Source organism: Saccostrea cucullata, unplaced genomic scaffold (genome assembly GCF_032062105.1).
Source record: "Saccostrea cucullata isolate Sc308-1 unplaced genomic scaffold, CSIRO_AGI_Scuc_v1 ctg1619, whole genome shotgun sequence".
Lineage (NCBI taxonomy): Eukaryota > Metazoa > Mollusca > Bivalvia > Ostreida > Ostreidae > Saccostrea > Saccostrea cuccullata.
This window is the reverse complement of record NW_026939256.1, coordinates 8,279-35,499: the sequence shown is the minus strand read 5'-3', so window position 1 is coordinate 35,499 and position 27,221 is coordinate 8,279. Positions and strand designations below refer to the sequence as shown.

General features: G+C 32.9%; 2 protein-coding genes across 2 annotated transcripts; one reads left to right on the top strand and one right to left on the bottom strand.

The window, feature by feature from the left end:
* The first annotated feature begins 41 nt into the window (after window positions 1-41).
* LOC134252655 (b(0,+)-type amino acid transporter 1-like) lies at window positions 42-11,522 on the top strand. The gene is made up of 15 exons (XM_062735139.1): window positions 42-121; window positions 1,743-1,937; window positions 3,424-3,525; window positions 6,833-7,075; window positions 7,211-7,336; window positions 8,240-8,339; window positions 8,456-8,500; window positions 9,289-9,412; window positions 9,590-9,693; window positions 9,775-9,871; window positions 10,028-10,177; window positions 10,302-10,473; window positions 10,936-10,946; window positions 11,116-11,120; window positions 11,183-11,522. Exons 1-15 carry the CDS (start codon window positions 106-108, stop codon window positions 11,520-11,522), a joined length of 1,830 nt encoding a protein of 609 aa, XP_062591123.1. The 5' UTR covers window positions 42-105.
* Window positions 11,523-13,169: 1,647 nt separating this feature from the next.
* On the bottom strand, window positions 13,170-20,983 carry LOC134252654 (b(0,+)-type amino acid transporter 1-like). The gene is made up of 9 exons (XM_062735138.1): window positions 20,967-20,983; window positions 19,393-19,632; window positions 18,657-18,782; window positions 18,480-18,576; window positions 18,287-18,331; window positions 16,155-16,251; window positions 14,848-14,997; window positions 14,132-14,300; window positions 13,170-13,413 (listed from the first exon to the last, which is right to left on the bottom strand). The coding sequence occupies exons 1-9, from the start codon at window positions 20,968-20,970 to the stop codon at window positions 13,346-13,348; spliced, it is 996 nt and encodes a 331-aa protein (XP_062591122.1). The 5' UTR covers window positions 20,971-20,983; the 3' UTR covers window positions 13,170-13,345.
* Window positions 20,984-27,221: the final 6,238 nt, after the last annotated feature.

The following is a 27,221-nucleotide window of genomic DNA, read 5'->3' as shown; positions in this document are numbered from 1 at the left end:
TCTAAGGGGGCCTTCCTACGGGAGGGAAGTGTGTGATAAATGAAGAGAGACATAAATAAACAAGAAAGGACATTTCAATTATCTTTATCAGTTGTACACCACAGCATGAGACGGAACATAGGTAAGAAATTAATATCTTATTGTTAATCCATCACTACTTCAAAAATAAACATATGCTTATCTACACAAAAGAAATAAATGTAAATTAGAAAGGTTCAAGATTGAAAAAATTAGTAAAAAAAAATAATAAACACATCATATAGAATAAAATTTGCAAATTTCCGAAATTTTACACATTTGTAAAAATTTAAATACTTAGTTTTTTACTTAAAAAGAATACCGGAACGCTTTTTAATGTCTGTTAATTGATTTTAGATAATAAAAATTAAATTTAATACAATACATAGTAAAGAAATTTTGACAATGTTTCATAATTTTTTTTTAATAATTCAATTTTGAGGGAGATTTGCTGAAATAATTCCTTAGGTTTATGCATGCTTACGGTAGTATAGTGGATTCCCTCCTATTGGATTTTCCCTACAATCCCATTCATAGTTTGTTATCTTGATCTCTCAAGATCATTCTCAATGACTGTTTTATTTAAATCTTTTCATTGCTAAGACTCAGAGAGGAAATGTTAGGTTAAATGCAAATCTGCCACTTCAGATGTATTTACTCTTAGCGCTTTTCTGGAAGCTTGCATTGACAAAAAGATAAACTATGAATATCAATAGTACATGTCAAAAATGTTTAGTGTTTAAATAAACATATTGATGGCATTAATTGACAATTTCATTAACTGAAGTACACTGATTCCAGTTTGAAACAATTTATAATTTGCTTTAAAAAATTTAGTAAAATTTCAGATTAGATTTTTTCCAATATTAAGGATAGATGCTAAATGAAGTAAATATGGAAAATGCTAATTGTATCTCTAAAGAATGCATGCAAATGCTGCATAATGCAGGAAAGACTGATGTATAGTATTGTACATGTATGTGTGATAGTTGAAATACTTTTAAAAACATTAATTTTCATCAAACTTTTGAGAGAAATAAGATATTGAAGAAAACATTTGTGAAATTTAGAGTTATTAAAAGCAATCAAAATAAAATGCATAAAATTTGTTAAAACCAGGAACACACTTAGGTCAAGAGACTTTAAGTAGATTCTTGGAAATACAGAAGAAAAATATATTAAAAATTAGAAAATAAAGGATAATTTTTAGATCCGTGGACTACTTTGTCAATTTGGCATTTTAGTATATGAAACTAACAATTTAAAACAAGGGATTGTTTAATCAAAGAAAAATTCCCAGTAATTCCGGTGGTGTGAATTTTGAAAACTACTGGTATCTCGGTTCATAGTTTAAGTTTTAAACCACAAAGAGAATAAAGATGTTTTACAAGAATTTTTGAATGATTATTTGAAGAGATAACATTAATATATATGATTTCTAATTTTTTTCTCTGATAACTCTTTGCAATATATAATCTTTAAATTAGGCTGAAAAAAATCTCGAGCTTTTTTGTGTTTGAGAAGGTATTTTGATTTGTTTAACCCTTAAATGAATGAATACTTTCTCTTGATAAATGTCTTTTTTATGAGAATTTTTTCTCTCTGAAAAAGAGCTTTTAGAAGGTATTTTGTTTGAATAATACTTTCTCTTGAAAATTCTTTTTTATGAGCTTTTGAGCTTTCATAATGCATTCTAACATGGTCTTCTATATTGTTTTTTACAGCTGACCGCAAAAACAGCGCCTGTACCCAAACTGACCTCCTTGATGTGTCCATATGGGTTACATCCCAGAGAAGGGGGTCTGCAGACCTTATAGGAACAACCATCTCTCCTAAAGGTGTCAAGAAAGAATGGCATTTCAGTCTCAAAGAAATAGGAATATTCTGGGGAGGGTCGCTTATAATGCAGACAGTCATAGGTTTGTAACTGATGTATTCTGTATGACAATAAAGGTAAAACCAACGCATGAGAAAATTTAATTTGAAAATACTACATACTGTGGTATGTTAATACTATATCATATAACAAAGTCCAGTCACTCATGTACTTTATCAGTCACTTTATTGACTTTCTGCTATAGATGTTGATTTAGATTATTTACCAGTAAACTCTGAGCACACACTATCAAGATATATATCATCTTATACGTCTACGATATCACAAAAATATTTACTAGATGAGGTCTAGACCATATCATACTTATTATATCAAGAAAAGTCATCTAATAAAGATTTTTGCCCTGACTGATTGTCTCAAAAGAACCAAGAGTTTTTTATCCTTCGGGAAACAATATTTTTTTTAAATTCATTCCAGTCAACAACTTTTTACAGCAATATTAACTGCTTTTTTTCTTCAGAATAAAACATGGAGATAACGAGCAGTATTAACCATCAAGATTCCATAAAACAATACAAAATAGATACAGAGCAAACAGGGACCTCTTAACATCAGAGGTGGGATCAGATGCCATGGAGGAATGAGCATCCCCTGCCGACCACCGTGTGCTCCTTGTCATGATCGGAAAAATAACAAAAAAATCCGTCTTCAATTCAGTGTATCAATAATAACTTAACGATTAGTATGAATGAAAAAACGTCAGTCAGCATTTGATTCAATAATAAAATGTATTTACTGACAATGTCATTGTATCGACCATAAAGCGTACGAAATGATGATTTTAAACGAGACTGCTGTTATTCTTGTTTCATCAACTTGTTTGTCAATAATTAACCAAGTTTTTGAAATTGTTCATATTGTTCGTAGAACATGCTTTTGCGTATCGAATCAACTGAGATACATAAACTCTATGTAAGTGATGAAGACATATTGCTACATAAAAAGGAAAGTTTGTAAGGTTAAAGTCATCACGTTTATCATAGAGCTTGGTTGTTAGATTACCATTAATGTCTTTTTCAAGTAAAATATCCAAATATGAAAACAGATGTGTCAGACTCTGTAGTATACAGAAGTAAGATTTCTTAACAGTATAGTATTATATAAAAAAATATCTTGTACAGGATGACAATAATGTCACTTTGCTTCAATAAAGGCTTAAAGTTAGTTGTTCATAAAAAAATACGAACATCAGGAGTTTATATATGTTCTTCTTTTGTCAACAAAATAGTTCATTACAAAAAATTCCAACTTCAAGTTTGCAACTCATATACTTTAATTGCTTAACTCCCTTCAACTTCATCGATTTTTTTTCGGATTTTGAATATTTAGCAACGATGTTGAAATTTTTTCCCATCCACCTACAACCAGTTTTCGAGCCCGAATCCTAATGCATTCTAAAAAATCTTATTTTCCTATTCAATTTTTAAATGAATGTTTTTAATATCTATTTTGAAATAAAACCACACTATTACTGGCAAAGGAACTCGATTATCAATTATACTTTCCAGGACCCGGAATCTTTACGTCCCCAAAGAGCGTGGTATCTGGGGCTGGCTCGGTCGCTCTTACTTTCATTATATGGGGCCTGTGTGGTATTTTCTCAACTTGTGGTAAGTCTACTGTTTTTGTAATACATGTACAATGTATTTAACATCCCTATTTCGAATTCAAGACGTTTTTCCTGTTGTTAAAGGTATTTTCCTCAAAATTCTGAACCAAAGTAAAAAATTTTGATAAGGTTTAGCTATTTCGTCATTTCATTTCATTTCTTTCTTCTTTTGACATTTTTATCTTCTTCTTCATTTGGATCTTATTGGTGATTTAATGTATACATGTTTTTCTTTTACAAGCCTTTGATTGATATTGCTTAGGTGAGAAGAAAGTCCCTTTTGTTGTTCCGATCTGGGTATTTCTTTTTATCAAACTCGATTCTTTATGCATTCTCTACGTTTGGAATTTTTTTTTAATTTTCATTTCCTAACAGCTATTAGAGTAGTCCTGTTTGATATTTGTATGTTTCAAGTTACTGAAAATCTTGTCATTTTGGACCTGAATGACATTTTTAAGAAATTTTTGCTACTTGTATAAATCTCTACACACGATTGAAACTAGCTGTAGGGTTTCGTCAGACTCGGGACATCATTCATTATGTTTGATCTTTGTCTCTCTTTTCCCATTGAAACTCAAATCGAATTTGTATTTAAACATATTTGTATAATATATACATATTTAGTTTCTCCAGCAATATTTTGACCTGTTAGATTTGTATTTTTTATGCATATTTGGAAGTTTCTCCAATTTAACCACAAAGTAACCAATATTTTTTTTAGACCTGTTTCATTTGACAAAGAAAAAAAATCATAAATTTTAAAATTTTGATCTTTTCTATATCTTTATATGCACACTAAGACCATACCAGTATTAACTTCTTTCGCACACTAAGTACCAGTATTAATAGTGGTCCATTCCCATTTTGCTACGAAATTTAGAAAAAAAATAGTCCTCAAGCCATTTACTGTCTCTTTTGATCTAGGACCTATCTAAAGATACTCTAGAAGGTCCATATATATATTAACTTGCATGTAATGTGTACCTTTACACACGTTTTGATAATCTGTTTATATCTGACAGTCCAATAAAAAGGCCATTGTTTTATCATTCATATAAGGATTCAAATTGTAAATTCTGGGTTGCAGATAATGTCCCACTCCTTCTCACCACATAATTCCATCTCTAGAATTTCTGGGGTTTGTATTTTATGCCCTGTTCACAGAATTCTTTTATTTTTGGAGTTTATTCTTTGAGATCGATTTATGTTTGTTATCTCAACCTTTTTCATTCTTAGAAATATTGGAATATAACACAATTAGCTTAAAGTTCAAACATATTTCCTTTCATAAATGTAAGAGTGTTTAATGAGCTTTTTGCAGGTCAAAACATGTAAAAGCTGTGCACGACGAAGCAGAAACATTCGAAATACAACTTTATGAATGGATTTCTTTCATGCTAGAGTTTATCCACTATTCTATTTACACTCGTGGTCTGTTAATGTTCTTTGAATGTATCCTTTCAACCCTTTTGTCCTTAACATGAAAATATGAGGTTATCAGTGGATCTTCCTTGAGTAAACACTAAATTAAATAGAGAACTCAAATTACCCGCAATAGTTCCTTTTTGCCTAACAAGAAGTTAATTTTTCTATCACTGGGGATGCTTTCTCTCTTTGGCAAACATTGCGGACCCCTTGGTCAATTTATGTGGGAGACAGGTAATAGATAACCTATATCAAAATAGCAGATGTCTGTATGTTCACCTCACGTCCATTTAAAGTGACCTTGATATTGTTTTCTTAAGGTGTGCAGTATTACATTACTCTTAACTACCCTGTTTATCTATTCAATGTTTGATCTTTCAAACTAGGAATTATCGTACATTAGATATAGGTAAAAATTCATTTGAATAGAGATTAGTTTCTATTAGGAACAAAAAACAAGACTCGTAATTAGCTAAAACAAGAGATATGCAAAATAGCAACCAAAGAAATGGAAAAAGTGTAGACAACAATCTATCTCATAAAAAGTAAAATCAATGCATAGAAGTACAATTCTATGAACAGAGCATAAACAAGGATCCCCAGCAATTCAAGAAATGGGATCTGGTGCCTAGGAGGAATAAACATCCCCTGTCGGCCGATCTTCGTGAGCCCTTTGTATTTATCAGAAACACAGTCACTCCGTGGTCAAAGCATGAAGTACACTTATGACGTTTTTGAAATTTTGGCCATGTGATAATATGAAAAAAGCTTAGTTTTGAAAACTAGTTGAAAATACAATATCTTTCACACGGACCCTTGCTGTCTTTATATCTATCAAAAATGACATTTTTTTCTTGCTAGTTCATGTATTATGACGTCATGACTTTCATCACTATCCCATGAACCTGAAAAATGGTAATGCTGTTTTTCAATATTTTGCATAAACCCCAACTTTTGATCTAAATTGTTTAAATTTTATATAATGAAAATACTAGATTCTAAGCCATTTTTTAATTTTAAGATTGCGAAAATGGCTGATAATCTAATTTTCTGTTGAATGTGCTGAAACACACCAATTTCCTTCAAAATTTAAGAACAATGCGATTCTACAAAGCCAGCAACAAGTCTCTGCTTATACTGACATTGGAACTTGGTCAGTTAGTTTGTATATGGTCACGTCTATTTTAAATACAAAGTGAACCTAGCTCTTTAGTATAAAAACAAAGACCTAATTATTTTTATGAAACAAGTCGTCAAAATAATTTATGGGACACGTTATAATTGCTAATACGGACATTCCATTATGACGACTATAGAATTTATTTTTCAGTAGGCTGTCTCGCTTTAATAATTTATCGTACTCAGAACAAGCTCTTGAGTCGGGAATAAATTGTGATACATAATCACCATAAGCAGGTGATTGCAAAATAGAAGTTGACATCATCTCGATTGTCATACAATTTAGTTGTTAGTTGACGTTTGTTGTCTATATTCAGTAAATTTAGTTGTAAGTTAACCTCTGTCGTCTATGACCAGTAAATATATACATCTAAATATGAAACAGATGTCACAGAATCTGTGGTGTATTAGCTTTTCAAATACGCTTGTGGTTCAGACCACAACCCCTGACCAATGGACATGATATATTACTGAAAAGGTTTAGCACATTTTAGAAAAATAAACTTTAATAGGTGTAGAAGTTTATATGCAAAATTTGATTTAATCTATAGTTGATGTTTATATTGTTCTCAACTTATAAAGTCATGCTTAGACAACAACAACAAATAAAGAAAGAAATTGAAGGAAATTGAAACTGTAAACTTAAGAAGTATTACATTATCACTCTTTATTCATTAAAACATTCATATGTTCATTCATTTCAGCTGCTCTTTGTTTTTCCGAGCTTCAGATATTTGTGAGGAGGGCAGGATGCGAATATGGTTACATACACAAAGCATTTGGACCTCTTCCAGCATTTATATACACCTGGATGCGCATCGGTGCCGCAGAACCCTGCACAACTGCGGTGTTTGCTCAAGCTTTTGCCAGCTACATTTGTGATTCCCTTGCCGATGATTGTGGACCTCCAGTAATTCTGCATAAGTTGTTGGCGATCATTGCAATATGTAGGTTTAGAAACCTAGAATGAATCATATACTAGATTCGATGTTTAGTTATATATTTGGTTGCATAATTTTTATGATAATTTTTTTTCATTGCTCCTTTATCAATTACATAGACAATACTTATCCCTTTTGCAGTGACTCTGTCGATAGTTAATGCATACGATGTCCAGTTGGCAAGACAGATGATATCGGTGTCAAACCTAGCCAAAATAATCACCATCGGTACAATCGTTGTCTGTGGAATATATAATATTTCTTCAGGTGAGATCATTAAAGTTTCTTTTTATCTCCTGACCCTAGGATCACAATAAGAATGCACTTTTATTTAAGTAAAAAAATCAGACTTTCACAAGAATATTTATATTAAAATCTAAAAAATAGAAAATAGACAACATGAAAGAAAAACAATTTCCTTAGTATTTCAAACTTATGAGATTTGTATAAAACTAATAGATAAGTTATGCAATGTGCAAATTGCCTCCTGATTCCAGGGATAAGGTTTTGATGCTGAATAAAGAATTTTTCACTTATTTTCTGACTGATTTATTTGATGTTGTACTAGAGAGTGACACACTGATTGTTAACTAAAGATTAAACTTAATTACTAATCTGATTACCTTTAATTTTGTCAATTTCCTTATTAATGTAGCAATATACCGTTTCATCTGAATAAGGGGCTCACTCGACATTCAAGAGCACGTTCCACTTATTACAACTATTTCAACCAACATACTGTTTTGTTGATACCCTTTATATATTATAAATAAGTTGATGTTATTAGGGCATCAACAATATGCATAAACATATAGAGTAAATCCTTTTATCGTTTGCAAATACAATCTGCCGTGCAGTTAAATGTTGACCACCGTCTCTCATACAAATCGTAAAGTTATTAGAATAATGAACTATTTGTGGATTTCCCGTTCACCTGATCATGGCAAGGAATCCACGACGAGTGAGATCGGTAAAGAGGTAGATGTCACACTTCCATGTTAATGCAACTCTGATGTTCAGAGGTTTCCTTTGCTTGCATTTGGCATTGTTTAAATGGACTTTTGAGCATGATAATGTTCGTTATCATATCATTTATTTGACAGTAGAATTATCAGAATCTAATTTATTCTGTAGCAAGATACATCACATAACATTTTTCTTTACAAACAGGAAAAACTGGAGCCCTGGATGAAGGCTTTGAGGATACGGAAACATACCACAATCAAATTGTATTTGCCGTCTACAACTCCATGTGGGCCTACGGCGGATGGTAGGTTAAACTGTAATCCTATGACTTGCCCGGATAAAGGGCTGGGTATTGCGCCTTTATGGCGAATACTATGTTAGGAACGTAACGTAAGGCGGTTTTAATTTGTATGCTTTCAGGTCAAATGTCCCTTCTGTCACAGCGGGGGTCAGAAAACCACCCAAGTAAGTAGGCTAGGGGACCAGACAGGTGCCCCTGCACTCTGCTTACCCTTAAGCACCGTACTCTTGCATATTTGAACTTTTTTCTCTTTTACGTTGTGTTTCATTGATAGAAATAGGATTGGTCTCCTTGATGGTGCAGCCAAGAGAAAGATGATGTGCGAGATTGGGAATGCCTTTACAACAAATGGAGTGTTCAAGGAAACACACTATACCAAAAACTTCATTTTAACTTATTATTAAATGATCAGGAATATTGATGCTGTCTGATTGATGTAGAATTTCTTTCCTGGGACGTATCTAAAATTGAGTTTACCTCAGAATGAAGTTCAATGAATTTTATTCAGGTTTTCCCTCTTGACCAACCGCTTACATTTTTTTCCGATCAAATTTTGTGTTTTAATCCAAGTACCGACCTATGAGTGTCCATATACTCATAGTAGAAGAAAAGTTCCTGATTATTTAATAAAGCGGTTATTGATTTTTGAATTTGGCTTACTGTAGACTACCGACCTGGTCAGGTATTAGTTTACCTCGAGCTAGATCAATCAACACCTGGCCAAGTCCGTATTGTCACCAGTATACCTCACCAAAAGACAATAATTGTTTAATTGTTCCAAATATGTGGTTTGATATAATTATATTGTTTTCATAATAAATAGGGATTAGCTCCCTATAAAATCCATTTTCATATCAAAGGATTCTTTCCCTTCAAAATCCTATCCCGAGCATCACTCCAGTAACTAAGAACTTTCCTCAATACATGTTAACCTTTATCCTTTATTTTCCAGAAATCTTCCTCGTCTGGTGAAAATTGTTATTCCCACGGTAATGATAATCTACCTGTCAACAGTGACGTCATATTTTACAGTTCTGACGAGGGAAGACATGACGGCTAATCATTGGTTTGGAGTCGTATGTTTTTTCCCATTATTTAAAAAAAAAACAAAGCAATATTAAAAATCATATATACATTTGGTCGTTGATGAGTAGATAATTATAAATTTGATGTTTCCAAATATACATCAACAAAAAACAACACATAAACATGTGCATTATCTTTAAGAAAGAAATTTCTTTCGAATTTTGTAGACGTGGGGACGAAAAATGTTAGGTGAAGCAGGATTTCTTATTCCTGTAGGGGTAGCCTTCGTGGCCCTCGGAAATGCTAATAACACAATAATTGCATCAGGAAGGTAAGTCTATTATCATTTAAATTGTAAAGAATAAAAAGAAAGTCAGCTTTAGAAAAAGATCTTTATTTTTTATTTTTAAAGGCTATCTTCCATATCTGCTGAAGATGGATATGTACCAGAATTTTTAACCTACAGACACGTTAGAACCAAAAGCCATATTCCTGCAATTATAATGAGGGTATAAACTTTTATACTATACCGAGAGCTGATGAATCAAACAAAAATATTATATTAAGTGTAAAATTGTGAAAATGGCAACTGCATTTTGATTTATTCATACGAATTACAAAATATTACATTGTTAATCAACAAACATTATCTTACTAAATTCCAGGCGGTTGCAGCCATAGTGATGGCCACTTGTTTCTCCTCTCAGTTTATGGTCCACTTTTGGATATTTACGGTCTGGCTGTTCCATGGACTTGCCATTTTTGGATTGATTGTAATGAGAATACGAAAGCCCCATCTCCCTCGACCTTATAAAGTAAAATTCTTCTTCGATTTCAAATATCTTTATTTCATTAGTCGTGTGACTGGCTTTCTATGAAAATTATTATTTTTCTAACGATGCAAGGGAGATGAAATATAAAGTATCTTTAATTTTGAAGGTTAACATACTAGTCCCTATCTTTGTCACGCTCGGTGCTGGCTACCTGGTGATCGCCCCTTTTACCATTTATCCGTTGAAGGGAGAATTTATCTTCACCCTGGCTGTGGCGGGATCCGCCATTATCTTTTATGTACCACTGGTTAGATGGAACTGGAACAGAAAAATAACAGGTTAAACCTTGTCTTAGAACTACCATTTAAAGCACATATACTGATGTAATTAAAGCTGATTTATTTTTCTTATTTGTCTGTTCAGTAAATGAAATTAATTTTAGATCGAATGAAAAGTTATGTCCCTTCAAATAAGAAAATTATTTAGTCAGTGAAATGCTGGGTATTATTTTATTTTTAAAAAGTATTCTACTTGTGTTTTCTATAATACTAGTAGTGTCATATTTTATTGGTTAAGGATACAATGATAATTACCCATCAAGTATTTCTTTACTTAAAGAAGAGTATGAGTTAACAAAGGTAAAATTTCCCTATAAATAAACATTTTATTTTTTAGATAGTCTTTTTACCGTCACCAGTTGTCATCAACTCACATTTTATTATCCATTTAAATTCGCTATTAATAATAATAATAATAATAATAATGCTTTATTTAGAGAAGGTAACCCGATTAGTACAAAGATTACTTTACGGTCTTTTCTATTACATAAAATGATACAATATTTTTTAATGCATGAGATAGTACCCTAAATGAAAAGTAAAATAAAGCAATTTGTTCACATTGTTTTAAACAATAGTAATAATCAAACATCTTGTTCACCAAACATTTATTTACAGTTGTCATCAATTTCTCAAAAATAGGTAAAGTTGGTGACATTTTATTATCCATTTAAATTCGCTATTAATCCAAAATTACTTAATTTTTCAGACGGTTTGAAAAGAGGAAGAGACAGAAGAAATCACGAAGACCAGCCTCTGTTGCTCCAATGACAACACTAGAACCGATCGAAGAGACAATGAACGAGTTCGATGACACCGCTTCAGTAGAGAGATTCGGACGTCAGTACTCAAACGACGCATTATCTGTGGACTTCTCTGACATTTTCACAGTGGCAACTTACGATACAATGGGTTCTATTGATGACCTGGAGTCTATGGATGGAACAATTGATGACACGGTATCAACTGTCAGCAGTTCGCCCTCTAGCGGCCAAAACTCTCCTCCTCCAATGTATGAGGAAGCTTTTGACTTTGTGACAAAACTCTGATGAACAAGATAAATCTACCCATAATGCATACTACCCGAGAATAAAGTGCTCAGCAAACCACTGGTTCACAAACAGGGTAAAGGGAGCGTCAAGCTGAAATATGGAATCCTTAAAGCCAGAATAAAGGCGAGGTTATAGGCGACCTTAAAAGTGGAATTTCCACAAGTTTTTGGCAGCTGTACTTTTCCAAAAGCTACGACGGTATGACAATAAATGTCAACATGACAGCTATTCCAAGAAATATTAATGAAGATATTATCTGTGATAAGATATTGTTTTTGTTAAATCTTTATTTATTTTGTTTGAATACTTATTTTCAAATTATTGTTATTGTTACATTACATTTTGATTAAAATCCCAATTTTCGTAAGTAGTTTCTTTTAGTTCATTATGAAATCTTTGTAGTTCCTTCTGTAAAAAGAAAATAATATGCTTAAATAATAATAGTAATCACGATATCACTGTAATTTATCTTTCAATTTTGTTATTTCAACATATGTAACGTAATTGTGTACACAATTAAAACCATATTCAATATTAATTGTAACTCCTTCCTTTTAAAGATTAGAGGCACCAGATAGTTTGAAATCATGATCATCAATTAAAATAAACAAAAACTTAACACATTAAAATTAAATTCACTTTTAGTTGATATATCTAGTTACACATACAAAACTAGAGGTATTCTGAGCATTGAGCTCATTTCAAAATGATACTCCCGCTTCCCATATGATTATAATGGCCATGTCCACGTCCTCCTTTGGTAGACCCCAAATAAGTGTCAGATCAAAATGTAAAACTGGAGGTGCACATGTACAATGGCAATATGATAATAAAAAATCTTTGAAAATATCATAAAAGTTTATTTAATGGTATAGGAGGAGTTGCGGATAAGAGATGGGTGTCCCTCATTATTATAGAAAGTATGGCAGTGTCCATGTTTTGCTCAGGGAACCCGAAATATGTGTCCGATCAAAAAGTGAAATAAGAGATGCACAATGGCACTATGTAACAAAGACTCTGTGAAAGCCTCGTTAAATTTCATTCAAGAGGAGTTGCAGATCAGAAATGGGTACACTAAAGAACGGACACCCACATCACTAGCGGTGGGTATAGTAAATCACTGATACATGTATTTGGAATTCTGAGATCATAAATGTAAAAATGTTTAAGATTCATGAACTTATAAATCTAACCTGCCAATAAACGAATATGTTATCCAAAAAGCCAGTTAAGGACGCTCCAAACACTGCACACTAAAGAGCTCTGTTTATTGGGTAGTTTTATGCAGTTAGAGTGATCTGCCATTAGATATAAGATTAAAGAAATCTTAATTTACCGTTAATTACATAATTTATAATACATTAAAATATTTTTAGCATTATAAAGGACCAAGAGTAAGAAATTATTTGATTAATTATTTTCATTAATTTTCATAATGTAAGTAAACAACAGTGATTTCTTCTCACAAATAGTCCATTGTCTTTGAACATTTTTCCTGCACAAATAAGGCACGTACCCTATGTTCTAAATGACTGAAAAAGTCTCAATATGCATATCGTTATATGATATATTTTTCTCTGAGTCCCAAAAACAGTTTCTGTTAGTGTTTAGAGCTTCCTTAAGAATTTCAATAAAATAGCTATATTTCTGGGTGTTGAATTTCAAATTCTTCAGATTTACATGTACTCGTATTACAGACAACTATAACCAGAGATATTGGATGCTTTAGACACTGAAATCTATTGCGGAACAATTCCTCACGTTTTAAGAGGTATACATATGGTTGGTACGATTCCCCTGTCAATCCTCTCCTTTGTTTTTCAGGTTTCCGGTTCGTAAGGACAGGGGACCACCTCACAAAGTAGCTGTACTGATGTTGTAAGCAGCTCTGAAATGGTCAAATAATTTTGTGGCATCACTCCCAATGATCTTGTTCTTAAAATGATCTCTTCTGACTTTTTAAAATTAGCATATTGTCACACAATATTCAAAAGTATACGAAAAATTTAAGAATTATAAACAGGAAGAACTTAAAGTGAATGAGAGTAAATCTAAAATTATGGTTGTGGCCACTGAGTCACTTATACTACTGTCCAATAAAACAATGTAAACAAGATGGAGTTTAATAAATCAGTATAGAATAACTGTAATACTTCAATTCTTTTCCAGTATAAACGTTGGACGCAAAACTAAAGGAATTCAAAAATAATAGTTCAATTTTTCAAAATTTATTTTGACTCAGTTTTTAAATAAATCAAGTTTAAAAACTTTCCTAAATTTTTAAAACAAATGCTTCAGGAAATCAAATGAGGTTAAATAGTTAATAATAAAGATGTATGAAATATATTTCAAAGTCTTAATGATAAAAATATGGAGATAATGAACAGTATTCAAGATCAAAAGTCCATAAAACAATACAAAAATAGGAGGAGAACAAAGACGGACTTCCAAAACATCAGAGGTGGGATCAGGTGCCATGGGGGACTGAGCCACCCCTGCCGACCGGAAACACCCGCCTGTGCTCATTGTAAACAAGGAAAATCATCATTCAATCTTCTCTTGAATTGCGTCATGTAGTCGAAGAGAGCATATAATAAATGTCTTACCGAACCCTTTTATCTTTACTTTGAAGTAAACAAATGGGAAGTAGAAAATGAGACCGGCGACGATGGACAAGGTGGCGTAGAGAAATTCAATCTGTGGATTCTCTACAAGTGGTGCAATCACTAGATATATGCAGATCAGCACAAACAAAACGGGTATCACAATTGGAACCTTCAAAAACGATTGAAAAAGAATTTGAGCCATTAAAGACTTAATAGCTCATAACAATGACTGCTTTTCAATTCATGTCTTTCTTGGAAATATTGTACTTATTACAGATTTGGGCTGTGAATTTTCTGTCTTTTTTGATTAGTAGAAATGCTTGAGATGAAAATTTCGTTCGATAGAATGAGGCCAGAGATCATTTTGTGGTGATATAATTTATTACGAATAAACAATTTTTATAAAGATTTCAGTCACAAAATCAACAAAGTGAAAAAAAAATTGCAGTGAATAAAAATAAAGTTGCTATCATTATGCTTAACAAAATGTTCTTTTTGCATGAAAATAATGAAACATATTCTTTTTTTCATTTATGGTGTATTTGATAGGGCTAATGTCTGTAAAAAGCAAGTGAAGATGTGCTAAGCCAAGAACTACAGTATTCAAGAACACAGCCTGATAGGTGTATGTCAGTTTATAGTTTAAGACTGTTGCTTAAGACAGAAAAGGGCTTTTTAAAAATGCAGTTCTTCTTATTTCTTGGTACTGGATTTACCTTGAAGGGTCTTTCCACGTGTTTCTTCGTGTAGCGGAATATTAGGAGACATGCCACAGTCATTGCATACACCAACCAAGTTGTGAAGCCCAGGAAGTCTACTAAAGACCCTATATCTCCAGGTATTACCATAAACAGCGATATCACTATCTGAAATAAAAAAACTTTACGAACAATATAAATCACGAGCAGAGCACACACGGACCTCTTAAACATATGAGGTGGAATTAGGTGCCTTGAGGACCATTCCCTGCCTACCAGTCATGCCTGCCCTGCGCTCCTTTTAGATAAAGGTTTTGGTCAAGACTAGAGGTACTGCGAGCAACAAGCTTAATATATGATATCCTCCGCCTCCCATATGATTATAATGACAAAGTCCGTTTTGCTCTTGGAGACCCAAAATAAGTGTCAGATCAAAAAAGTAAAAGAGGAGGTGCACAATGGCATTATGTAATAAAGAATCTATGAAAGTATCATTAAATGTTATTCGGTGGTATAGGATAAATTGCGGATAAGAGATGGGTGCCCTTCAATATTATAGAAAAATGGCAGTGTCAATGTTTTGCTTTGGAAATCCAGAAATATGTGTGCGATCAAAAAGTGAAATAGGACGTCACAAAGGCACTATATTACAAAGATTCTGTGAAAGCTTTATTAGATTTCATTCAGTGGTAAAAGAGGAGTTGCGGATAAAAGATAGGCACCCCAAAGCATAACAGACGGACGGTCATCCCGTTTATTATATATTTTTAAGAGGGGTATAATGAAATGGGATATTCAAATCGCACTGAGATCATACCTCATTATTGTGTATGATATTGTTGAAGACTTAAGGATCTGTAATGACCTTGGTTCAATGTTATTGCTCAAAAGTTAAGGACACTAGACAGTAAGACTGTGAATTTTTTTATGCAAATATCATTTTAGTAGAAAAATTAATTAATCAGAAGTTAATTTTTTTTATCATTACTATTGTGTTAACCATGGCTAAGGCATTAAAGTCAATTATAATATTATCAAAAGCATTATTTAGCAGGGACGATTATGTTTTTTCCCCAAACAAAATGTAGGTTAATTTAGCTTGAATGAAATGTATGGAGATAACGAACATTTTTCAAGCTCAAAAGTCTATTCAAATAATAAAAGGAAAGGAGTAGAGCAATCACGAAAATCTTTTAACATGGACTCAGGTACCATGGAGGTGTGAGCATCCCCTGCCAATCGGTCACACTCTTTAAACAACAGAATGGTAATATTAATATATATGTTATATCGAAAAATCAATGTACATTAAAACAAATCCATACCGTGAAAACAATTGATGGGAAAGGTGTATAGTATTTACAATGTATGTAAGACAGCACTTCCGGAAAGTGTCCTTCTCTTGCTGCTGCATATAGTGCCCTACAATGTAGATCAAATTGATTCTGTATACACAATCCAATTCTGTCATCAGTGTATTCGCAAAACGATCTTTGGTCAAAATTAAGAAATTAATTGAATATAATCAAAAATTTTTATATTAATATGGCATATTTAAAGAATAAAGGAACAATCACAGACAATGGCATTTTTACAGAAGCCATGCCGCGTACGCGGTCATATATGTCTTTGAAATTCACAAAAACACAGCATACCAAATGGATTAATTCAATTTTGAAGAAAAATTAAAACACCAATTAAAATTAAATAAATAAAACAAAATTTTTTTATAATTGGAATTTTTCTTTTAAAAGAAAAAGACTTTATTTGACAAAGTTTTTAATGTTACAATTATTTTTCAATATATATTTTTAGTTGAGTTAATGGTTAAGAAGATGTGTCATGTTAATATTTGTGCATTTTATTAAAAGAACAAGTTGCTGTCCTTTAAAAAATCCACTGCCGTGAAAACAATTGATGTGTTTCTAAAATTCAAGTAAAAAAATCTAGGTGTAGTAAATATTCATGTACTTTTGTTCACATTTTCTACAATGTAGATCAAATGACTGATTGTAGTATACACAAAATTGTTTAATTTCATCTCCGATTAGCCTTTGGTTTTGTCAATAAAAAAATGGGCTATTTTGATACATGTGAACCATAATGGCTGTGACTTGACACCTGTTCTGGATTTATACGGAAGAAATCTATCATGGGAAAAATAGGTCACCCCATGGTACACGAAATTCACAAAAACACAGCATACCAAATGGATTTTTTTTGAAGAAAAATTAAAACACCAATTAAAATTAATAAAAAAACAAAATTGCTACAGTTTTATTTCTGTTTGACGGCTTTTAATGTATTTGGATTGATGAAATATCAAATTATATTTGCGTATTCTATTTTAAAAATAACAATACTTTTTTTTCTATAATTAATTAATTGTGTTATCTTTTAACAGCTTTAACAGTCGTTGAATTTATCAGTTTTTCAATTCAAGTTGTTAAGATTAAATGTTGACAATATAAACAATTGTAGTGATCATCAAACCTTTTGAATGTTAGTGCCATAAAACATGTAAAATTATATGTTTAGTTTGTATATAAAAGTATATGGAAATAAGAGAGAAATCTCTTCATTTGCCAAGAATATATAGAATTCATATGATATAAGATTCGTAACAAATCTTGTTTATAAACAATTTGTAGGCCTTTTTAATCCTAAAAACATATCGATCTCAAAGTTTTTCTTTAGAGACACCATTACCTTTGCATTCTTACACAAATCTATTCTTTTATTTGCCCCCATCCGGTTTAACAAACTCGAATCTACACTATATATTTCCACTTGCGTGGACCTCTTTTTTGGTCCTGTAATTCTTGCAACAAGATTTTTTTTTTTCTATAAAGGCATAATTGTGTTCCACATCTATACTCACCGCGGCAACAAATTTGCTGGAGAATGATTTCACAAGAGTTTCTATTTCTTGTCTCAATGGTCATAAAGAAGATATTTAAAGATTTTTCCTAAATATTCCTATGTAAATGTTGACAAGGCCCTACCTTAGCCCTGGAATGACACACTTGTAGTGATCGTCAATGACCTCTTTCCTGGTCCAGAATTTTTGTTTTAAAATGCCGAGGTAATTTTTCTGTAAAATTATAAATTAATTGTGATTCAGGTAATGGGAATTATAACGAACAAAAAAAAGTATTGAAAATAAATGGTTAAGTCGGAAATCTCCCCACCCTGTTCGGAAGCAAAGACCACAGAATTCATAAATGATAAAAGAGAAAATGGATCTGATTTAGAAACACTTTGTACAAGCTTTTTTTTTAATTCTTAAAAACACATTGATCACAAACAGACACCCTAATCTTTGCTTTTATTTTCATTGCCGAAACATAAAAAAAAACAAATGCAGAAAAACGTATTTAATAGTTTACTTTCATCTGATACTAATCAAAATTTGTAATCAGCAAATAAGAAAATTTGTATGATATTAAAGACTTACTTGACTGGATTTTTCAGTTCTTCTGTCACAAAATTTATATTTTGCCTACAATGTTTACTTGACATATTATATTATGTATTATCATTGCATTAAACCTTGGGAATTTTCAATGAGATTATTTATAACTTCTTATGATAAATCTGATGCTTTCACAAATTTTATGTGATTAATTCCTTTTAACTAATTGACTCACCATCCACCGTAAGCAAATATGGCGGTGTAAAATGACATTGCAACATTCGAGAGCGAAGTCGTACCTTCAAAACTGTTTTTAAATTGATCAGTGTTTCCTGTACAAAGAAAAGCGAACTTTTAGCGCTAGCTGATTGAAATATGTGCACTTTTCTTTGTCCAGATATATATGATTTACCTTGTATAAGCTTGACGATTCCTCCGATCGAAATGACTGTTAAAGATGCTAGCTTCACAAAAGTAAATATAACCTGAGTCCTTCCCGCTAACGATGTACTGTAGCTGTTAATGACTCCCAAGGTCACTAAAAAGTAGAAAAAATTTAATAGAGTAAAACTAGTAACCAGGTGATAGAAAAGACCCTATTAAGGTTAATGGGGGGGGGGGGGGGGCGGGGTTGCGTCACAAAAGCAATGAAGAGTGAAAACAACAAACAGTGATTGTCTTTTTAAAAAATCCGAAAACAATACATATTTGTGAAGAGCGCATAAACACAGCTGTCTAGGAACTCCAGAGGTGAGATCAGGTGTCTAGAAGGAGTGAACATCCCCTGTTGAGCAGTCACACCCCTGTAAGCCATATGTATAGATCATGCAGAGGGAAGTCTCCATATTCAAATTAAGTAAATAACAAAGGCCTGAAAAACGTATCAAACAAGTCAGCCAAAATACAACCCAATTATAGGTTATATTTGCCATTTGACAAGATAAAAAATTAAGGAAATGCGACGAATTTAAACCCACGTTACATCAGCTTATTAATAAATAAGGAAAGTTGACCAAGGAAAAGCTGAAGTCAACTCGTTTGTGATACAATTTAGTTGTTAATTGGTCTTTATAATCGGTAAAACATCCAAATATGAAACATTTGTCGCAGACTCTGTGGTGTTTTTTATTTTAAATATAAAAAATTACCAATGACGACTGCTGCCACAAGCTTGATTGGGAGGGCAGGGGACCCACAATAATGGAAAAGAGTGGCCATGTTTTCTCCGAATGTCAGAGCAACGACGGCTATAGAGGCTGTCCGAATGACAATAATTGATATCCAGGCATAAAGGAATGCAGGTATGTCTCCAAGGCCTTCTTTGATGTAGATATATTCTCCTCCTGATTTCGGTAGGACGATACCTAATTCAGCGTAAGACAGTGCACCTTCAAATGAAACGAAAGAAAAAAAATCCATATCTTGGATCTAATCTTTCAGATTGATATTTCAAAAATCTATTTATCTTAAATTATTATTATTTGATTTTTTAGAATCATGAAGACAATGACAGTGCGTGATTGTTTGTTGTTTTATATCCTTTGCGCAATGAATCTTTCAGCTCATTTCATCGATGAAACGTAAAGTTGTCAAAATTAACAATTTTTGTTTCCATATGTATTTATGTCAATACGATATATCCCGGTAAGCTTGAAATGAAAGATAATGATTGGAGACGCAAGAACATGCTCTTCGTATGAATTTTATTTAAATTTGAGGTCAATTATTGTCAAACAAGTTGCTGAAACAAAAATATCAGCAGTCTCATTTAAAGTCTTCATTTTAAATCCGTATGTTCTATGGCTATGGTAGATACAAGGACCTTGTCAGCTTACATACTTTTTAAAAATATTTTAATTAATTTAAAACATTACAGCAATCATTCCTCAATATGTTGATTGTGAATTATTCAACTTATTTATTTATCTTAAAAATATTTACCCATTAAAGAAATAAAGCCTTTATTTTTGAGTATATATTATCAAAAACATTATGATTCACTTAAACCATTTACTGAAAATTTCAGTTCTCGCCCATTACTTTTAGAACACCTTTGTCCACGATTTTATGGGAAATGAAAATTCCTGATCCTAAAAAAGCAATTATACCAATGTAAGTTATCAACCAACAATTTTCAATTGCCAATGAGTATATGATTAATTGATGTTTACATTTCCTATGTCTTTGTCCGAGATAAAATTACAAATAGTAAATGTACTTTATTTCCCCATTAATGTATTGGTTCATCAATAGGCGCGGTAAAAAAAATCACGTGCAGAGCGGGACAAATAGTTAGACAGAAGCAGGGCTTGGAGCACGTGGATTGGCGGAATCAAAATTCAAAAGCATGTAAATATACTTGTTAGGCCATTAAATACATACTGAATTGTCAAAGGATTTTCCATTATTTTCCGATCATGACAAGGAGCACATGGATAATAAAGGTTAATAAAAATCAAGTTCTTTTGGTAAATCATTAATATTTGAATATATTCTAAAACGCAAAAGTTGTTTTTTTTTGCTACGGTACATGTTTTATGCAATTTTCATAATTGCAAGAAATGAATAGATATAGAAAATATTAATTCCCCAAATAATTATAAAAGATACCGGTATATAATAAAGGACATTTTCTTATAGACTTTAATATTTTGATTAACTTAAAACATGACAGCAATTGTGAATAACTCAACTGATTAATTTATCTTTAAAAAATATTTACCCATTAAAGAAATAAGGCCACTGTTAAACATTAAATAAACAATTTATAATCGATATTTTATGATTTATAAAGCGTTTTCAAGGATAAGCTCTCACATTTATTTATTTAAAATTTGATGAAAATTTCACGAAGAAAGAAACTTGACAGATTTTGCTTGAAATAGAATAAACATGGCTTTTAGTTTAACGTCCCCTTATTGTTTTCTTCCTTCGTTTTTGAACGTGAAGACTTGATGAATTTTACCTATGATACTTCCGACAATGAGAGATGTGCCTCTGATCAGCCCGATATTTCTTTTCATTCGGACCTTTTCGGGGATCACCGTCACTAGTGTATCTCTGCAGTCCGGACTATCCCTCCTACGTCTGCTGCGGGAACTAGTCTCACCACCATTATACTCTGTAACGAATATATCTTGCATTTTCTCTCCTTGTAGTTTGTTTTTCTCTCCAAAGACCTATAAAACGGTGCCAAACATACTCAACTGGTATGCTGTAATGGTACTTGTTTCTACAGGCTTAATAGCGCATAATTGCATTGAAACTATTTGTATGTGTTCGGTGCTTTTACATGTTTGCTTGGAAAGATTTCACGGAAATACCCGATCCACGCGGAAAAATGTTCCTTTAATGTATTTCACAAAAAAGTATATTTATCAAATAATTTTCAACATTATTTACTATAGTAGCATTCTGAGAATGCTGCATGCGTAACACAGAGTTTGCTGACTGTATTTGCATATTTTCTTTAACAGTTATCTGTTACTCATCAAGACGATTCGCATTCCAATTTAAAATCAGCTCAACATATATAAGCTACTAGAAAAGAAGCCTGCATAAAACAAGTGGGACAGACAAACAGGAAAACAGAGAAAAATGTACATCTAGTCCCCATCCATAAGGGTAAAATGGCGATTTGCACGAAAAGAATTTCAAATTATAAAATACATGTACTCAGCTATGCTGTTTATACAAACCAGCAAATGTTCTCCTTTCCATCACTTAGCCTTAAAATGTTCTTTAGTTTACATACATAAGACCTAGTATGTCTTTTTTTCTAATCTTATCGTAAATTTACACAGAATGTGTACAAGACAGTAGGACAGAGTAATACATACAGTCAGATCATGGAAGATAAGGAATCTCAAAGCTCTTCTTACATGATTTTCTGCTGTACACAAATGTTGAATGGGAATGAGGAACTGCATGAAATGGTATAATTAAAACATTTAAATTATTTCATTAAACTGAGCACGACTGGTAAATACTCGTAGGCATATGCAATTTTCGATATTACCATCAGCACCTTTTTAGGTCACCTGAGTCACTCAGGTGACCTATTGCTATCTGTTTTCGTCCGTCGTCGTCCGTCGTACGTCGTTCGTCGTCAATCGGTCGTAAACTTTTGAACATTTTCAGCTTCTTCTCTGCAACCACTAAACCAATTTCAACCAAATTTGGCACGAAGCATCTATGGGTGAATGGGAACAAAAATTGTGAATTTCATCCCTGTGGTCCCTGTCCCGCTGGGGCCTTGGGGGTGGGGGCAAAACCACTAAAATTAATGCAATCTTTAACAAGAGGCCCATGGGCCTTATAGGTCACCTGAGCATCATGCTACAACTTTACAATGATTGACTTAATTTGGTTCATGTTTCAAACTAGATGTCATGGCATTCACAATTTTGAAAGAGGCACCATTATGGCACGCCAAATTCACAAAAATGAGCAAAACATAGTTTCATCGATAAACTTTATCGGTTGTAAACTATAGTTTACAAACCGTAAACTATAGTTAACAACCTTAATCTGTATTTTACATCTGTAAACCATAGTTAACGCGATAATCTATGTTCCACAACCGTAAACTACACTTAACACCGAAAACAATCATTTGCGATTGCAAAACATAGATTATCTGATAAATACAGTTTCACGATTTGTAAACTATAGTTTACAAACCGTTAACTATAGTTAACGATCTGATAAATATAGTTTCACGATTTGTGAAACTATGATTAACAACTCTTAACTATAGTTTACGATTGTAAACTATAGTTTACAAACGTGAATCTATGTTTATCAACAAAATCTATTGTTAACGCTTATTACAGACAGATAAACTTAGATTATCATTCGTAAACTATGGTTAACAACCGTTAAATATAGTTTTACAAATGAAAACTATACTTAACGAATCGTTAACTATAGTTTACGGTTTGTAAACTATAGTTTACAGTCGATAAACCTAGTTTATCAATTGTGAAACTAGGTTTAGCTCATTTTTGTGAATTTGGCGTGCCATACACCATTGCTAATCATAACCATACACTTAGCATGTTTAGTTTGGTTACTTCATACCCATAGACAGAATAGGAGAACAAAAAAATGCATTTCGACTAATCAGTAATATTCAGCAATAATCAGTATAGTGCCACTGACCTTTGGTCTGCACAATTCACAATTTTGAAAAAGGCACCCTTGCTTAAAAATATTATAGGAGTAAAGAAGAAGATTTTTAAAGATTGCACTAATTTTAGTGGTTTTGGCCCCACCCCTCAGGCCCCAGAGGGGCAGGGACAATGAAATTCACAATTTATGTTCCCCTTCACCCATAGACGCTTTATGTAAAATTTGGTGGAAATTAGTTGAGTGGTTGCAGAGAAGAAGCTGAAAATGTTCAAATGTTAACACGACGACGCACGACGAACGACGAACGAGTCCTCTACCAAAATTGTGAAATTCATGACCCTGGGGTTCTTGTGCTATGGCGGGGCTAAATAAGTATATAGTGAAAATGCATTATTTCTTTGAAAATCTTCTTCTCTACTCCTGGGTATTAAATAAACTAAGTAAGTACATAGTTATGATGAGCAAGAGTGACTCTACCAAAATTGTGAATTTTATGGCCCCAGGGTCAGGGGTTCTGGTGTTAGGGCGGGGCTCTTTTTATTATATAGTGAAAATACACGAATTGTTTGAATATTTTCTTCTCTGCTCCTGGTATTAAATAAACTTATTATGTACATAGATATGATGAGCAAGAGTGCCTCTACTAAAATTGTGAATTTCATGGCGCCAGGGTCAGGGGTTCTGGTGTTAGGGCGGGGCTCGTTTTATTATATAGTGAAAATACACGAATTCTTTGAATATTTTCTTCTCTGCTCCTGGTATTAAATAAACTTATTAAGTACATAGATATGATGAGCAAGAGTGCCTGTACTAAAGTTGTGAATTTCATGGCCCCAGGGTCAGGGGTTCTGGTGTTAGGGTGGGGCTCTATTGATTATATAGTGAAAAAACATTAAATCTTTGAATATTTTCTTCTCTGCTCCTGGGTATGAAGCATACGAACTACCTATATAGTTATGAGCAAGGGTCCTAATCTTCTAGAATTGTGAATTTCAAGGCCCCAGGGTCAGTAGTACTACAGAGGGGGGGGGGTGTGCTTATGTACTGAAAGATCATGAATTGTTTGAAATTTTCTCCTTGGTATTAATCAAATACTTTTGAAAAGCAAGGATGCCTTTTCAAAAATTGTGCAATGTGTGGATCTAGGCCTAAGAATCAAGGGTTCATATGTGGTAGCGGCACTACTAATTATTGCTGAATATTACTGATTTGTTGAAATGCATTTTTTGTTCCCCTACCCTGCCTATGGGTATTAAGTAACCAAACTAAGCAACTGCTAAGTGTATAGTTATGATGATCAAAATTGTAAATGCTATAGCATCTGGCTTAAAACATGGATCAAATTCAATCACTGGAAAGTTGTTGCATGATGCTCAGGTGACCTATAAGGCGCATGGGTCTCTTGTTTTATATTGTCGGGTGTCGTCGTGGAATGGGGAGTGTTGTATAGCAAAATTTCGTCTACATCGGTGACGACTGATTACACTGAACAGTGACTAAGTAAGCCGCTTTCAGTACATTAAAATATTTCTTTAAGTATGTTCAAAGCCAATATTTTGGAAAGAAGAGTACGACAGTATTTCATGAACGTGTACCTGAAATGTGGAATGTACTTACCACAGCATTCATTCTTTTAGCTTTGTATTCGTTCACGGTTGGCTCGCGTATTTCTCAGTGTAAAGCACAAGAAATAATTGCATTTAATTTATTTCATTATAATTTTATTTCTGGATTAAGGATTATATACAAGATAGATTTTTACGAAGTAAAGCTAGAACTATTGATTTCATTTTAAATAATCTATGGAAAATAGTACATGTATTTTATACCTTACATAAAAAATCTTGACGTGAGCCCAATTGCAGAGGTGTCTAAGAGAGTACGAACGAACTCCGTATTGGAGATTGATGAAAAAGATCTCTGACTGTTCAAGTGCAGAAGTGCCGAGTATAGAACAAAATTTGAGAGGGAAGTTACACAACAAACAAACAAATACCTAATACCCACAGGCACTTGTTTCGGTAATCAACTGGAGTAACCCCACCCACTCCTCCAAAATCGCACTCATTTACATTTTTATAGGAAATGCACGCAGACACTTGTTTTTGGTTATAAATTATCAACCCACATACTATAGTATAATAATAATGTGTTATTATTAATAACACAAGGTGTCCAACTCCGAATTACCTGGGATACCCCCTCCTCCAGAATCGCACTCATTTAAACTTTCAGAGGAAATGCACTGGCATACCTATACATTCTACGATTAATTATCTACAAAACCATATATAGCATGCTTGTCTTTATTTTCTTTTATCTCCGCTTGTTTGTTCAAATCATGACCCCCGGGGGTAGGGCGGGGCCAAAATGGCCGACCACAGTTTTACATAGAAATATATAGTAAAATTCTTTAAAAATCTTCTTCTCAAGAATAACTAAGTCATAATTGATGATATTTATATGGAAGCATCCTCAGGTAGTGTAGACTCAAGTTTATTCAAATTATGTCCCCGGGGGTAGGGTGGGGCCAAAATGGACGACCAAAAATTTACATAGAAATATATGTGAAAATTCTTTAAAAATCTTCTTCTCAAGAATGACAAAGCCATAATTGATCATATTTATACGGAAGCATCCTCAGATAGTGTAGATTCAAATTTATTCAAATCTTGACCCCCGGGGGTAGGGCGGGGCCACTATGGCCGACCAAAGTTTTACATAGAAATATATAGGAAAATTCTTTAAAAAATCATCTTCTCAAGAATAACAAAGCTATGATTGGTCATGGGACTACTTTTGGATTTAAACTTTATAATAATAACCAAGTTCTACTTTTTCCTAGCCACAGTGCTCAGGTGAGTGATGTGGCCCATGGGCCTCTTGTATTTGATGTTATGACTGTGTACTGAGGTAACAGCTGAGAATTAAATGACTTATTGAGGTTAAGCATGTTACGATGTAGTCGTAAAAGACAAAAATTATGTTCAGGAAAATTAATAAATTTGTTTATTGTTGGACAGATATATTGATGAATGGGTTAAGTTTCAGAGTTCTTTATTATGGGTACGCTGAATCCTTGACTGGTCACACTCTCGGTCTTTCCCTGCTATGCTCTATGGTTTTTAGTGCTTTGGCAAGGCAACTCATCGTCTCATCAGGCATTACTAGTATCTAAAAGTATAAAATTTGTCCTTGTATGGCAGCTTATGGCGAGGGTTCAAATTCCTTAAATGCAAGTTAAACTCCGAGGTCAAATGGTCAAAATTGTTGGTACCCGATGGAATGTCTTCTCACAAGGAATACAACTGTGAATTATAAAAGGCCTAGTACTAACAAATCAAAAGTTATTGTCAAGGTTAAAGTTTTTTTTTCAGTGGGTCAAAGTCTAAAGTTAAGATCAAAATACAGTAGCTGGTATCTACAGGAAGGTCTTGTCACAAGAAATATACCCGTGAAATATGAAAGAATTGTAAAAACTGTTCAAAACTTATGATCATGGTTAATTTTTTTTTACAAGTGGGCCAAACTCTTAAGGTCAATGTCAAAAATTTTATACCAAATGAAAGGTTTTGTTATAGTGAAAAAGCATGTGACGTATAAAAGCCCTAGCACCAACTATTCAAAAGCTCTGGCTATGAAATTTTTGTATATCAGTGGGTCAAACTCCAAGGTCAAGGTCACGAGGTCAAATTTGGTAGTTTCAAAAGGAAGGTTTTGTCACAAGCATTACATCTGTGAAATATGAAAGCCATAGCCCTGCCCACTCAAAAGTTATGGACAAGGTTAAAGTTTTTGTGGACAAGCATACAGCCTGAGGGCAAAAACTATATACCTCCGAGTC

Coding starts and splice junctions, on each gene's coding strand:
- LOC134252655 (XM_062735139.1), top strand. Junction 7,076..7,210: donor GTTGGCGATCATTGCAATAT/GTAGGTTTAGAA, acceptor TCCCTTTTGCAG/TGACTCTGTCGATAGTTAAT. Junction 9,413..9,589: donor CTAATCATTGGTTTGGAGTC/GTATGTTTTTTC, acceptor CGAATTTTGTAG/ACGTGGGGACGAAAAATGTT.
- LOC134252654 (XM_062735138.1), bottom strand. Junction 18,783..19,392: donor TGTGGCAGCAGTCGTCATTG/GTAATTTTTTAT, acceptor TCTACTTTTTAG/TGACCTTGGGAGTCATTAAC. Junction 13,414..14,131: donor AGTAAAGATAAAAGGGTTCG/GTAAGACATTTA, acceptor TGACCATTTCAG/AGCTGCTTACAACATCAGTA.